Here is a 13,864-nt window from a genome sequence, read left to right as displayed (position 1 = left end):
TAGCTCGAGCTGAGTAAGGACTACCCAGAATTTCCTCCCTCCCCCTCACATTTTTGTGGACCCTACAAATACCCGGCGGCGGGCTCTGCCGTCTCACACTTGGCCCCGGCTGCCGATAACGGGGCACAACGCGTGCCTCACAGGCGGCCGAGCCCGGCGGCAGCGGGCAGCCCCGCGGGGCAGCCCCTCGGCCGCGGGCGGGTGCCGAGGGGCGAAGAGGCGGGCTGAAGCGCGACGGGACGGGTGCAGGCGGGACCGAACCCCGTCCGGCGGGGACGGCGGCGTGGTAGCAGCGTGCCGGAGGCAGGAACCGGGGGGACGGGCGCGGCGCGGGGGTGGGGGCAGAGAGAAGCCCGGCGGGGGAGGTCGGGAGGCCGGGCGGGGGTACCCGGGCGGGGCGGCTCCGGGCAGCGGCGGCGAGCGCGGAGCCGCGGGGAGCGGCGGCGGGGCAGGGCCGGGGAGATCCCAGCCCCGCCCGGCCCAGCGCAGCCTCGGGGGCCGAGCGGCGCCGTGCAGCCGGCGACGTCGGATGGGGCGGCCGCAGAGCGCCGGGGGGACGCGGCGGGGACGCAGCAGGTAGTTCGCCTCTCCGCCGGGACGGCCCTGCCCGCACCCTGCCTGCCCCCCTGCCCCCCCTCCCCGCTGCCTGGGCGGCGGGCTGTGCCCTGCCGGTGCCTGCCCGCCCCGCAGCCCGCCCGTCGGGGCCGTCGGCGCGGCCGCGCTGTCCCCCTTCTGCGAGCGCCGGGCGAGGTGTCCGCGGCCCGCGGGACGGGAGGGCGGTGCCGCTCCGCCTGCCCCGCCCGTTGCGGTGGGAGCGAGAAAGCCCCCGTGCAGGCGGCTCCTTCAGGAGGTCACGTAAAGGCGTCGTGGCCGGCACGGAGCGGCGGCCGGCTGAGTAAAAATCCCAAGGCTGTGAGTAGCGTGTTTCTCGTGTGGGACGGTCACGTCGCGGAGACGTCGGGGACATTCATGGGTGGCTGAGGCAAAACGTTTGTCGTCCCAAAAAGTTCACAGGTCGCTGCAGTAATGCAAATTTGCCAGCGGAATTCCGGAGTTTGGAGTGGAAGGAATAGGTCGGGAGCGCTGGGACCCGGCGAGGGGGGAAGGAGTAAATGTGCCAGCCTTAAAGGTGCAAGAACTAAACCAGCCGGGAGTTCCTGGGTGAGACGTGCACGGGCGCTACTCGCAATTACGAAATACAAACTGATGTCTAAAATCCAGAAGCCAAGAAAAATAACCATTTATTAAAGGCTTTTCTGAGGCTGTAAGCTGCCAGCATGTTCACTTCAAAAAAAATCTTTTTAAAGTTTATTTGAGTTTTCCAAGACATTGTTCTACAGCAGATGTTTGTTGTCTAAACTTCATTTGCATCTAGCACAGCTTAATTTTAGAGTGGAAGTGTGTATTGAAATATGCTGCTGTTCTCAAAAGCCTTTTCTGTTCTTAAATTTAACACTGCCAGGGTGTGCCTGATAAATTACACATGTTTACTTTTCATCGGGAAAGGCTTTACAAGTAAGTAAAATATACAAAAGTTTGGCTTCAGATGTGCATTCTTGGTTTTCCCTTTGCCGTTTTAAAAACTGTCATTGGTGGCCAAATTGTATGGCTGTGTGTGGAAGGGAGAACTGCAATGTGTGGGGTAGTGGTGGTGGTGAAGGGGTGTCCAGTCTCTAGTGAAGTCTGTTTGTGGATATTTGGAAGGCAGGAGAATAGGATTCCAGCTGAGTTACCGTGAGTGTAGTGAATGCATAGCATCCCATGTTCTTGTCTAGGCAAAAGGAGATAGCAGAAAGTTAAGTCATGTTCTCACTTATGCTTTATTCTCACTTGTTGCTTTGACTTCAGGATATCCTGAAAATTGAGAGCAGTTTGGCTCACTGTTTTGAAAATAGAAATTTCTTATTCTTCCAGCTGTAAAGTAACCAGTGATTCATGAGGTGATAAAAGCCCTCAGCTCCCGGTGGGACTCTTACCAGAGCGCCCGCTGGGAGCAGAGAGCAGAGATGTACTGGGGATGGTTGCTGAAGGGCTTTGGCATCCCCAGTATCACAAGTTCCCTGTTGCCTTCTGGCACTGGGAATTACACATCCCCAGAGGAGAATTGCAGGTTGACTCCAACTGCCTTACCCTGGGCGTTATCTATGGGGAGCTGGTGAGAGGTACGGCCCTGAGACTCTGCCTGTACCACTGTGTGGTGGGACTGGAGAGGGCAGTGGAGTTGTGCCTTGCCATAGGGCAGGTCGAGGGGCTGTGGCCTACCACACAGCATTGCCCTTTTCATGGCATATGTGGCTTAGGGACCAGACAGACCCTGGTAGACCCTAGGGATGTGAGCCATGGAGAGCCCCTGCTCCAACCTGGAAAGGTGCTCAACCCTGCTAGGATGCTTGACCTCTGTAGGAGACCATGCTAACTGCTGTGGAAACCCCAAAGCATGGTGGTGGGCAGGGAGATTACCCAGGAGAGGGAAATCATGGTGCTTGCTGCTAACCTCAACTGCTCCCTCCGTCCTTGTAGCAGGGAGGACAAAGGTCAGCCAAACAGCTGAAGGAGGCAACTGCATTGTCCTCCTCATGACTGGTTCTTGACATTGTACCACTGCCTTTATTTAAGTAATTTAGCAAACGCTGTTTTGGCCATCACATACATGAGGAAGTGTAGCCAGATTGGCCCTGCACTCCTGATAAGTTTCTCTTTCTAGTAGTACCTGGTGGTGCAGTGATAGGGATCCTCTGGTTTGCTTTGGAGGGAATAAAACTGATTTCCACTGCTATCAAGAGATCAGGGTATTGAGGTACCTAACCAAGGCAATGCTCAACATAACAACATGCCACAGACAGGCTCTAGAGGTCATTTTTTTAATATTTTGAGCTGAGATCCATACTTTGCAGCTAGTGGCTAGTCCTCTGTATGTGAGTGGGACAAAGTCGTAGAGCTGTCAGGAAGCAGTGACACGGATATCCTGGACCTGGCTGCTGCTGTCTTGTTATATAATACACAACAAACTTCAGTTTTTCTAACTGTTAAAAAATTAATGTGTTTTCTGAGTTACTGACTACAAAGCAGGAGGAAAACAAAAAAAGTCGTATTATGACTGAAAGATATTACCTGGAAATGTTGCTGGCAGAAGAGAATAAATTTTAATTTATGACATTATTATTTATATTAACTTTCAAGTGGCTTGTGAGTGATACTCATTCCCTGAGAGTCCTGGCAAATAATAATGTTACAGCCTCCATTGCCTTGCCACTAGCTTGTCAGAGGCAAAAATTTACTTTTGTGATACTAAGTTTGCTGTAATAACTTTCAAAAAATAAGTCATTATGAACAATAGAAGATGTTTATTTCTGTATGATTTATGCTGATTGAGTGCATTGTCCATGCCTTCAGCCAGAGGAACTGGTATAGCACCATTATGTTCAGTAGACTTACGACAGTTTACAGCTGCTGAGTTGTGGCTGATAAAGTCGTAAGTCTGGCATGTAATTATCTTCTCAGAAAGAGATGTATTTGTCCTTTGATAGATTAGTATGATAACTCTGCTTGGAAAAAACTTATAGAAACATTTATTTTGTTGCATGTGGTGCTCTTAAATGATATGATTCTCTCAGCCAGCCATCAGCCAGTCTGGTGAGTATTGCTAGTTGAGCTGTCATTAACAAATACTTTTCTAGTCCAATGTAATTGTTTATTTTACAGTGGAAAGCACTTGCAATTCATATGGACACAGTGGCATTTTGTTATAAGCCAATACAATGAAAGACTGTGATAGTTTATGTGATAACAGTGTGCAGATTGTAACTGAATTACAATTAAACTGAACCTTAGCTGAGGTGAAGTTGTTCTGTTGAAGAGCTTCACTGTTACCATGCTTCAGAAGGGAGGTCAACAACTCGAGAACCCAAGTCTGCTCCTGGGAAATGAATGAGGTAGTTGCTGTCATCTTCAGAGTATGAAAGACTGAGGACACCAGGCAACAACTGTGTTTCTTGGATCATTTGTGTCTCCCAGCAAGTCTCTTCACCAAAGTAGTTTGGCGGAAATAATAGTAATCATCATGGGTAAATAGTAAATTATTTTCTCAGAAAATAATTTTAAAATATCCCAAATGTACTAAAATTCAAGTCAATTCACTGTATGCTTTTGTCAGATTACTTCTTTTCTGATGGAGGGAACCCAGGAAAAGGGAGGATGGGAAAAGAGGGTTTTGGTCATTCTTTAAATCCCTTTACATTCATCTGGGATGTGGTTTGCTCTTCCCCTCTTCCAGAAGGCACTTGAAAATGCATATTGCACTTTTCAGGTGCCCAAAACAGAGTGCTGGAACAGCAGTGGCTCACATGTTTTTGTGATTTTAGGAAACCTGTATATGGAATCATAGAATAGTTTGGGTTGGAAGGGACCTTAAAGATCATCTAGTTCCATCCCACCTTCCCTTGATACCCATCCTTCGAAAGTGTCTTTCATATGTTTGTGAAATGCTCATGACCCTTGAGTAAATAAATGGTAAGGTCAGGAGCTCCAGCTCTTAAAGAGTTCCCTAAACTAAGCTATTTAATTTTGGGCCAATGGAAAGTGCCCTCCCATCCAGCACAAATTTTTATTTTCTGACCTTTCCCAGAAAAAAGTCAAATCTTTACAAATTTGGTTCAGATGGAACCAGTTCTCTCCTCATCCCCATCCTTGTTTGGTTATCAAGCTGAAAAATTAACTATCTGTTCATCCTCAGTACATGTGTTTGGGGCATGAGCACTGATTCTCATTGGAGTATTCAGCAACTAAACTGTAACATTTCTGGTAAAACAGTAAGCGTTTCTGCCATCTTCTGATATTTTTAGAAATCTGTGCACATCTCTTCCAATCTTTATATATGGCAATGGAAAAAAAGGCACCTTAGGACGATCTGCTGCGAAAATGCAACCTATTGAAGTCTATGAGAAAATATTGCAGTTAATCTAAGTATAACTTCAAGAAAAACAGAACTAAATTGAGAAGGACAGTTAAAGTTGGTATAATTCTTTTTTATTTTTAAAAACATTAAATGTATGTCTTGTATACATATGCAAATGGAAAAAAGTAAAGTAAACCATAAAGAAAAGCGATACTTACAAAGATGTGACTTGCTATGTGTATTTTTAAAAGGGTAGCAGAAATCCAACTAATTTGAATGGGAAGTAGGATTGATTTTATAATGACTGGCTTCAGAGCATCTCCTTAATTGTAAATAGCATAATTTTTTTACCATAAGGGGTAGGAAGTTATTTTAGGCATTGGCAACATGAACACTGGCATCAAGACTTGACACCAACTTTCTCAGGGTCTTTGCTACCTTAGGTCTGGATGGGGAACAGCAGCAAGCTTAGAGAGCAGTGAGTTTGCCCTGCTGCTGCTCTGGCAGTGATGGTTGGGTGATGTTTTGGAGCACCACATACACTTAGCTCTTTTTCAGAAAGAGTGAGCCAGTTGCTGTGCAGACTGAGGCTTGCTGGGGCTGTTTGGTAATCCTTCTCACTGCTGTTCTGCATTTTTTTCAGCATGGAAATCTTGTAGGGGGAAACACTACTCGAGTAGTTTTCCACATTACCCTTGTATTCCCGCAGCCGAGCTGTATCTGTGCAGAGCATGACCGACAGTTTACCCACAGCTACCTTGATAAGTTTATAGCAATGGCAGACGTTGGTGCCCCGTTGTAGCCAGTGTCCCTCTCGGCTCCTGGGTGTATTTTGTGCTTGAGCACCTGCGCGGGCCATGGGTGATGTGGGAAGACAGATTTATGTTGCATTTGTTGATTTTATTTTCAGAGCCTGGTTTGCGAGCCACTCTCCAGAATTAATATGCAAGACTTGCTGGAGCTGGGGGCACAGACTGCCTGCCCAGAGGAGTGTTTGGAGGAACGTGGCTTGATCTCCCTCTTGTGGAAAATTATCGTAACTAAATTCTCGTGATACCAAAGAAGTAAAGTCCAGCATTGTCAAACAAATGATGGCAACAGTTACTGTGCCACCTGATGCTCTTGTCAGCCCTCAAGGAAATGAAGAGATGGACTCTCTGATCGTACTGCATTATAATTACACAGGAAAGCTTCTTTTAAGGGAAAAGGCAACTGATAACATAGACGTGCCCACTATTGCATTTCTGATCCTGTGTAGTTTCATAGTCCTGGAAAACTTGATGGTGTTGATTGCCATATGGAAAAACAATAAATTTCACAACCGCATGTACTTTTTTATTGGCAATCTGGCTCTCTGTGATCTTTTAGCTGGAATTGTTTACGAAGTAAACATTCTTATGTCTGGGAAGAAAACTCTGAGCTTGTCCTCCACAATCTGGTTCATTAGAGAAGGCAGTGTGTTTGTTGCCCTGGGAGCCTCCACTTTCAGCTTACTAGCAATTGCTATTGAGCGGCATTTGACCATGATTAAAATGAGGCCTTACGATGCAAATAAAAAATACAGAGTGTTCCTTCTCATTGGTACATGCTGGCTTATTGCGATTGCCTTGGGTGCCTTACCCATCCTCGGCTGGAACTGTATAAACAATTTACCAGATTGCTCAACAATTTTGCCTCTGTACTCCAAGAAGTATGTTGTGTTCTGCATTAGTATCTTCATAGTCACTTTGGTTGCCATTGTCATCCTTTATGCCCGTATCTACATCCTGGTAAAGTCCAGCAGTCGTAATGTCGCTAACCACAATAACTCGGAGCGGGCCATGGCACTCCTTAGGACTGTTGTGATCGTTGTTAGTGTCTTCATTGCCTCTTGGTCTCCACTGTTCAGCCTGTTCCTCACTGATGTGGCCTGCAGAGTCAAGGAGTGCCCTATCTTGTACAAAGCCCACTGGTTTATTTCTCTGGCGGTCATCAATTCTGCAATGAACCCCGTCATCTACACTCTGGCCAGTAAAGAAATGCGTCGGGCTTTCTTTCGCCTTGTTTGTGGCTGCCTGGTGAAATCCAAGGTAGCCCGATCTTTGCCTATTCAGCCCACTCCAGATCACAGTCGAAGCAAATCCAGCAGCAGCAATACCCAGAAGCCAAAGGAAGATTTCCCACCGGTGAATGTTCCCTCGTGTATTGCTGAGAAAAATGAATCTTCATTTCACAATGGAAACTTCTGTAAATAAAGGACTCCTCAAGTCACGTACCTTTCTGTGGCTTTTAGACTTAAACTGCAAGTGTAGTTTAAGCACTTAAGTCACAGGGGAAAACACTAACCACTTATTTAACTTTGAGAACTTATTTATCAACAATCATTTGCTTTGAGTGTTCATTCCTGATTCAGAAAAAAACCTTTCATGCTACCCAACAGCCAGGACAGAGTCCATGCACATCTAATGACATTGTGCTCCACGATGCATTGCATGATGAGGCTGCATTTGGCACTGCCTGGTCTTGCAAGGCATCGATAAAACCTGTTAGAAACTTCGTCATTCATTAAATACTGCTGACGATTGGAAAATGAGCCCGTTTATTGCTGACTGGAAGAAAAGCTCATTACATATGTTGGTGATTATAGTTCTCTGTATGTATCTTGCTGTTACGTTAATGGCCTTATATGTATGTGGTATAAATAGCTGTATATTTATACAAATCCTTATTAAAAAGTTGTTTCGTAAAAGTTTACAATATGCTAAACATTGTATTGCAGTATACAGTGTAAGGTGACAAATTATACAAATAGTTGTTGTTTCAATGGGGATATTTGAAAATATGTGAAGTAGTAGCTGTTAACTGAACAATGTGCTAAATATATTGCAGTATACGGTGTAAGGTGACAAATTATACAAATACATGTGTTTCAATGGGGATATGTGAAAATATATGACGTAGTAGCTGTTAATTGACAAGAACTTTAATATGTCATATCAATGCAGTATTTCTGTTTTTTCCACTGTTACTCAAACTTTTCATGTTTAGCGAAAGACAACATGACAGTTGTCACTGTGGCATTTCACAACTTAATTTTAAACAAGCACTAGTAAATAACCATTGAAAGAGGCTTTATATGTTCACTAAAGTAGTTAAAATGTGACGTAACAATACATGTGTATCAAGTGTATGCACTGTTTCAATGCATATGTTTTTACTTACTATTTCCAATGTGTTTAAAAATGTATGTCAAACCTATGTAAACCTGTGTACATTGTGGATGCACTACCTAATCTGAGATTCTTCAGTTTTGAAACAGAAACATATCATTTCAGAAAGCAAGGAACTACAACGAGTCCCTGGGGAGCTCCTTTTTTTCTTTCCAGGCACTACCACAACATGGGATTGTGTTAGAAATTCTCCTTGGGAAGTTCAGCCAGTGGGACAAGATCCCATTTTCTGGCAATGGAACACTACACTCCTACTGTCTCCAGGTACATTCGCAGATACAAGAGGGAAGATGCGGTACAACAGGATCATGCTGAAGGGCATATCTCCATTTATACCTGACCCTGTCTTGGAGCTGGAGTGAAGGCCTGTTTAGTTTGGAAGACTGGAGCTTCAGACTTACTCTTTTGAGAGGCTGCTCCAGATAAACCTGTATGAAAACAACGTTACGGTTCATCACTGAGGCCTTACCAGCCTCAGTGCAGGATGGTGTTCAGCATCAAAGGGATTTCCTGAGACCTAGAGCAGTTAAGCCTTCATAAACATCTGGTTTCAGGTCCCCATGGAAGTGGCCTGTGGTACTTCCATCAATAGTACTTTATGGCTGGAAGCTGCAGTAAAGTTAATGGGAAATTCTGAGACTAATTCCCATTGTCTCTCAGTAAGAATGTAAGCATCTAACTTTATTGGGCTCTTTCAAGGTTTGTTTTTAATGTCTCAAACCACACCTTGCCTTATGCACAAAGAGTAACTGAGGCTGTTTTAATACACAGCCTGAAAGAGCTCATCCTTAGCTTTACTCTGGTCTTAATCATGTAAAGCAGCAGCATTAGATTCTTCTCAAGTATGTGCAGTGTGTAAGTTGTGTAATGTGTGTGGCAAAAGCCTTTAAACAGTACAGGATGGTGTTCAGCATCAAAGGGATTTCCTGAGACCTAGAGCAGTTAAGCCTTCATAAACACCTGGTTTCAGGTCCCCATGGAAGTGGCCTGTGGTACTTTCATCAATAGTACTTTATGGCTGGAAGCTGCAGTAGAGGTTAATGGGAAATTCTGAGACTAATTCCCATTGTCTCTCAGTAAGAATGTAAGCATCTAACTTTATTGGGCTCTTTCAAAGGTTTGTTTTTAATGTCTCAAACCACACCATGCCTTATGCACAAAGAGTAGCTGAGGCTGTTTTAATACACAGCCTGAAAGAGCTCATCCTTAGCTTTACTCTGGTCTTAATCATGTAAAGCAGTAGCATTAGATTCTTCTCAAGTATGTGCAGTGTGTAAGTTGTGTAATGTGTGTAGCAAAAGCCTTTGAAATGTAGAAGTTTGCATTGTGATTTGATTATCTTTTACATGTTAACAGTGTGCTTGTAAATGTTTTATGCTGTTAGAAAAGCGTGAGAACAAAGAAAAACTGTATTTGAATGAAATAACTGTGAAAGACAGTAGTAAATACGAAGTAATTTCTACCAAAAATGTTGAAAAGCAGTGCACTTAGGGAAGAAGAAAAAGCTAAACTAAGCTAAGCATGATGTAACTATGAAGTGCAGATGCAGACTGGGTCAACAGCTCTGTAGCTTTGTGAGACGTAAAACTGGTGACATTGCATTGCCATGGCTTGCTTAAGTTTTTAGATCTTACAGTGATATTTGGCTGTATTTTTAGTGTGAGTGTTGTACCCTGAAGTTGTGTCTTTGAAAAATGCTAGCTAAAATACTTGTATATTTCTAAATGTCATTTCACATGGTGGCATGTGACAGAGTTCCTTGCTATTGTAGAGGAGAGAGGCCTTAGTAACACAGTGGTTTGAGAAAACATTATGGCTGACCCCACACCAGCTCTCATGTCAAGGATGTTATGTGATTCTCACTATTTAGGTGAAAAAGATTAATATTTTAATAGGCAAAGTCCAAGAACATGCACACAAGAGTGAGTTTTAACATCTGGATTCTAGCCTTAGCTATTGTCAGAGTTGATGCAAGGTACAAGTAATGCAAGCAACTCCACTTGCCATGTGATGTTGGAGGCCATGTGATTGTGTGTCAGTACAATAACCTTTCATTCTACTTTGATTTCCTTCTCTTATTTTGGAGCTGTGGGGATATTTTGTTCGTTCACTGCTCTGCTGCACTTAAGCAGGCTCCTAAGATTCATGGGTTTACAAAGTACTTATGACTGAAGAGAAAAAAACTGTTGTGGATACAGTCTTCAGTGGGTACATCCCACTGGGACATACTAGGTAAAGCACAGGTTCTGGAAGATTTTAGAGCAAAATTTTGAAGTAGGACAAGTCAAGGGCTTAACAGCAGTGATCCTTTCCTTGAAGCTGGAAAAAGATGGAGAATAGCTTCTTTCACCCTAAAATATTAGAAAATTCCTTAAAATACATCCCAGAATCCAAGCTTTCTATCATGTAGGCTGATCTGAGCATATAAGAAACTGAATCAGGTCTCCCTTTCCCAATTGGTTTTGCGTGGAGCAAAAGCTACAATGGAGACTAACATTTCATTCATATTATTTCATGAATTGGAATATTTATTTTGGTTCTAGATTACAAAAGAAATGCAAATCAAACTACCTAAGGAGAAAAAAAAGCTTTCACAAAATGCTTTCCAAGACTCTTTTATTGCCAACAGTCTTACAGAGTATTTTCAACTCATTAGGTACCATAAACATTTTGAAAACTTTTAATTAAGTCTCAAACCTTTGAACCAAAGTTGTTGTGTAGCGGTCATTTTTCAAAAAATTGTAAAAAAGGTTCTGGCCTTCTGTGGAAAACGTGTTTAAGCTCTGGGCATCATGCCTGAAAGCACTACCTGTAGTATGCTGTGCAGCCGAAGGCGGTAGGCTCTGTCTTTGCCATCCCTGGAGCCAGAGGAAGGCTTTGCCCCTGCTTTCCTGGGAGCAGACTCAGTACCTTGGCTCACCTCCTCAGCGGGCTGTCTGCTCCGGCAGCACCATCTGTGGCTGCTCTCCTGGAAAGGCAAATTTACAAGGAGTGACTGTAATTGTGGTGTTGTGCTGCCTACAAGGTTTGTGATTTCCAACTGCTCTAGTAAGGAAATGAAAAACACACCTGTGTGTGAAGTGCCAGGTGCCGTAAAGCTGAGGTCCTAAGAGCAGCCGGTCCACCCCTGCTGAGCCAAGATGTGTTGGCATCCACCCCAAGTAGTGCCATTTAACCCACTAACACAACCAAGGGTACAGCTCAGCCCCTTTGGGGAGCTGTGGACCCCATGGCCACCCCAGGCCTGGAGCCACTCCATTCTCATGATAAAACAGGGCAGGCACAACAGCAGTGATCAGGGATTTCTGCTTGACCACCATTGAGCTGTGAGACCTCCTGGCAACTGAAGTGGGCTGGAGGCATGATGCAGAGGCATGCAGAGGTGTGCTGATGCCCATGCTGCCTTCAGAGCTGCATTTCTTCTCCCCAAGAGCAACATAACTTCCCAGGGCATCCCTAGGCTCAGCTTTTCTCCAAGTGGGTAAGAGGGAAGGTCCTTTTCAAGGAGATGCTCAGGTGGTGGAGGAAGAGGATTTGGGGAACATCAGCCCAGCTAAGCTTCCTTCTGATGTGGAGACTTCCTCCTCTCCGCAGTACACTAAATAGCTGCTCTTGCATGGACCTTGTCCTTGCAGTCACTCTCCACGGAAAGACCATGGAACGGTCTACCCTTCACTACGCTCACCTATTAAATGTGCCAAGCAGGAAAGCTACCTTTTCAGGAGAGGGGATCATCTGCCCCAGAAAGAGGGCCTGTATGAGCGATTACTTGAATCATGAAAATGGTATTTGTCAAAAATGAACTTGTGAAAATCAGTGTTGCCTCTGTCAAAGAAAGTAGTTTATTGACTTATTAATACTCAATACCCAGGTAAACCACTTATTCTGCTACAAAATGGGCATCCCTTCAGGTAAATTAAAAAAAACAAAACAAAACAAAACAAAAAACAAATTAGGCCATTAGGGAATTTGGGCATAGGAGAACAGACTCAAGCCCACTTTACATGCATTTCGATCTGATAGTAGTGCTCATTATTTTATTACTTTGGTTAATCATATACAAACTGAATAATCAGAAAACAGTTGCGTGACACATATTCCAAATTCTGTTGTTCAAGAACTTCCTCAGAGACAATATTTGCCTCTATAACCAGAATACCACAATCAGCAGACAGGCAAAAACTTGAGATTCACAAAAGCCGTTGGGAATGTAAACGATCACAATATTTCCACATACATTATTTTTCCTGCAATGCTCTGTTAAAAATGTTTCTAAAAGTAATAAATACTAATAAATAACAAATGTAAAGTTGAACTCTTTTTTACAGCAAAATAGCCACTTTTTTGTTTTGCTGCTGTTGCCCACACAATGCAAAAAACCACATTTACCTCAAAAAAAGAAACCTGGCTTCTTTCGAGGCTTAACTCTGCAGGACTTACTGAAAAGCGGTTATCACACCAATCCAGCCAGGAAGGACAAATACGTACCAATTACAATCTTTACATTCTTCACCTAATTAAAAAAAAAAAATCACTTCTTTTGAATGAATATATGCCTGGGTATGTTTGGTGGGTTTTGCCTCACAGAAGAAAAAGCTGTCATTTGACCTGTATGTTTGTTATTTGACTTTCATGATAGCTACATAAAATGTAAATCTGCATGTTAATCTCAAAATCTGAGGCCACCTTTTCTGATTCATCCATGCTGTCTCCCACAAAGTGTGGTAGCAGAATGAGTCACCCAGCTTTAGCTTCTTTCTTTGGTTTTCATGGCCTGTTCTGTTGTCAGACAAGGTTTAAACACTCTTTATATGGTGCTTTTGCTAGAAATGTGTAGCTCTAAAATCCTACCCCCTTACTGAGACAAAAAAAAGGCCCTGCTTTTTCTCAGTGGAAGCCATACAAGATGCTTATGTTGGAGTATGCAGAGGAACAAATCAGAGTTTATGAATGAAAATGTTTCAAAATAAATGAGCAGTAGGCATTGCCTAAGTATTTTGCAGTTCACCTCCCTAGAGGTTCTGCTTTAACCCTATCAAACAATTAGCATGTTTATAATTTGGCAACAGCTCTCTATTCTTATTAGTGGTTTATATGCCTGTTGGCTTGTGTTTCCAGGCTTCACATTTCTTATCCCTGGGGTTTTCTCTCCAAAGACAGCTTCTCACTCCCTATCCCAGCCTCTGGTTAACTGCAGGCAAACTGTATATCCATGATATCTTTTCCACAAGGCCTGCCCTCATTCCAGCTGCATCCAATGCAGATGTGAGCAAGGTCCACAGACACTGTGAGTGTGTAGAGTACAGCTAAGCACAGAGCTTTTAGTGGGAATCTGCCCATATCCCAATAGCTTTGAGCAAGCGTAGATTTGTGGAGAGTGCAACCCTAGGCTGGAGCAAAAAGACCTTGCAAAACAACGTATTTTTGGCAGTACACTAAGGTAAATCTGAATTTGGATTTTATGCAGACATATTTTGAAAATGTCTGGAAGATAAAAAGGGAAGTGTGTGTGTTACTTCAGCTTAGACTTTGTTTATACAAATGTAGTTTACTTAATATAAATTTTTGGTTCTACCACTTACTTCAGATACATATTGGATGCTAAGAACAAAGACTTGAAATCAGGATTTGTAACCTTTTGTCAGAACATTCACAAGTTCCAAATTTCCCCTTTAGAGCTGCAGATTTCCTGGAGGCTGCAAAACTGCTGGCTTTCAAATGGAGCATTTGCTACTTACAGATATCTAAATATGCATCAATT

General features: G+C 43.6%; 1 protein-coding gene across 3 annotated transcripts; it reads left to right on the top strand.

The window, feature by feature from the left end:
* Positions 1-486: 486 nt before the first annotated feature.
* On the top strand, positions 487-12,418 carry S1PR3 (sphingosine-1-phosphate receptor 3). Of its 3 annotated transcripts, none has more exons than XM_074856510.1 (2): positions 487-576; positions 5,805-12,418. In XM_074856510.1, exon 2 carries the CDS (start codon positions 5,983-5,985, stop codon positions 7,126-7,128), a length of 1,146 nt encoding a protein of 381 aa, XP_074712611.1. In that variant the 5' UTR covers positions 487-576; positions 5,805-5,982; the 3' UTR covers positions 7,129-12,418. The 3 variants fall into 3 exon arrangements, with proteins under 3 accessions (XP_074712611.1, XP_074712612.1, XP_074712613.1); XM_074856511.1 differs by lacking the exon at positions 487-576 and adding an exon at positions 755-912; XM_074856512.1 differs by lacking the exon at positions 487-576 and adding an exon at positions 4,041-4,064.
* The last annotated feature ends 1,446 nt before the right edge of the window (positions 12,419-13,864 follow it).

The sequence above is a fragment of the Strix uralensis genome, chromosome Z (assembly GCF_047716275.1).
Source record: "Strix uralensis isolate ZFMK-TIS-50842 chromosome Z, bStrUra1, whole genome shotgun sequence".
In the NCBI taxonomy this organism is placed as follows: domain Eukaryota; kingdom Metazoa; phylum Chordata; class Aves; order Strigiformes; family Strigidae; genus Strix; species Strix uralensis.
Note: the sequence above shows the minus strand (reverse complement) of the source record. Positions and strands in the feature narration are given on the sequence as shown.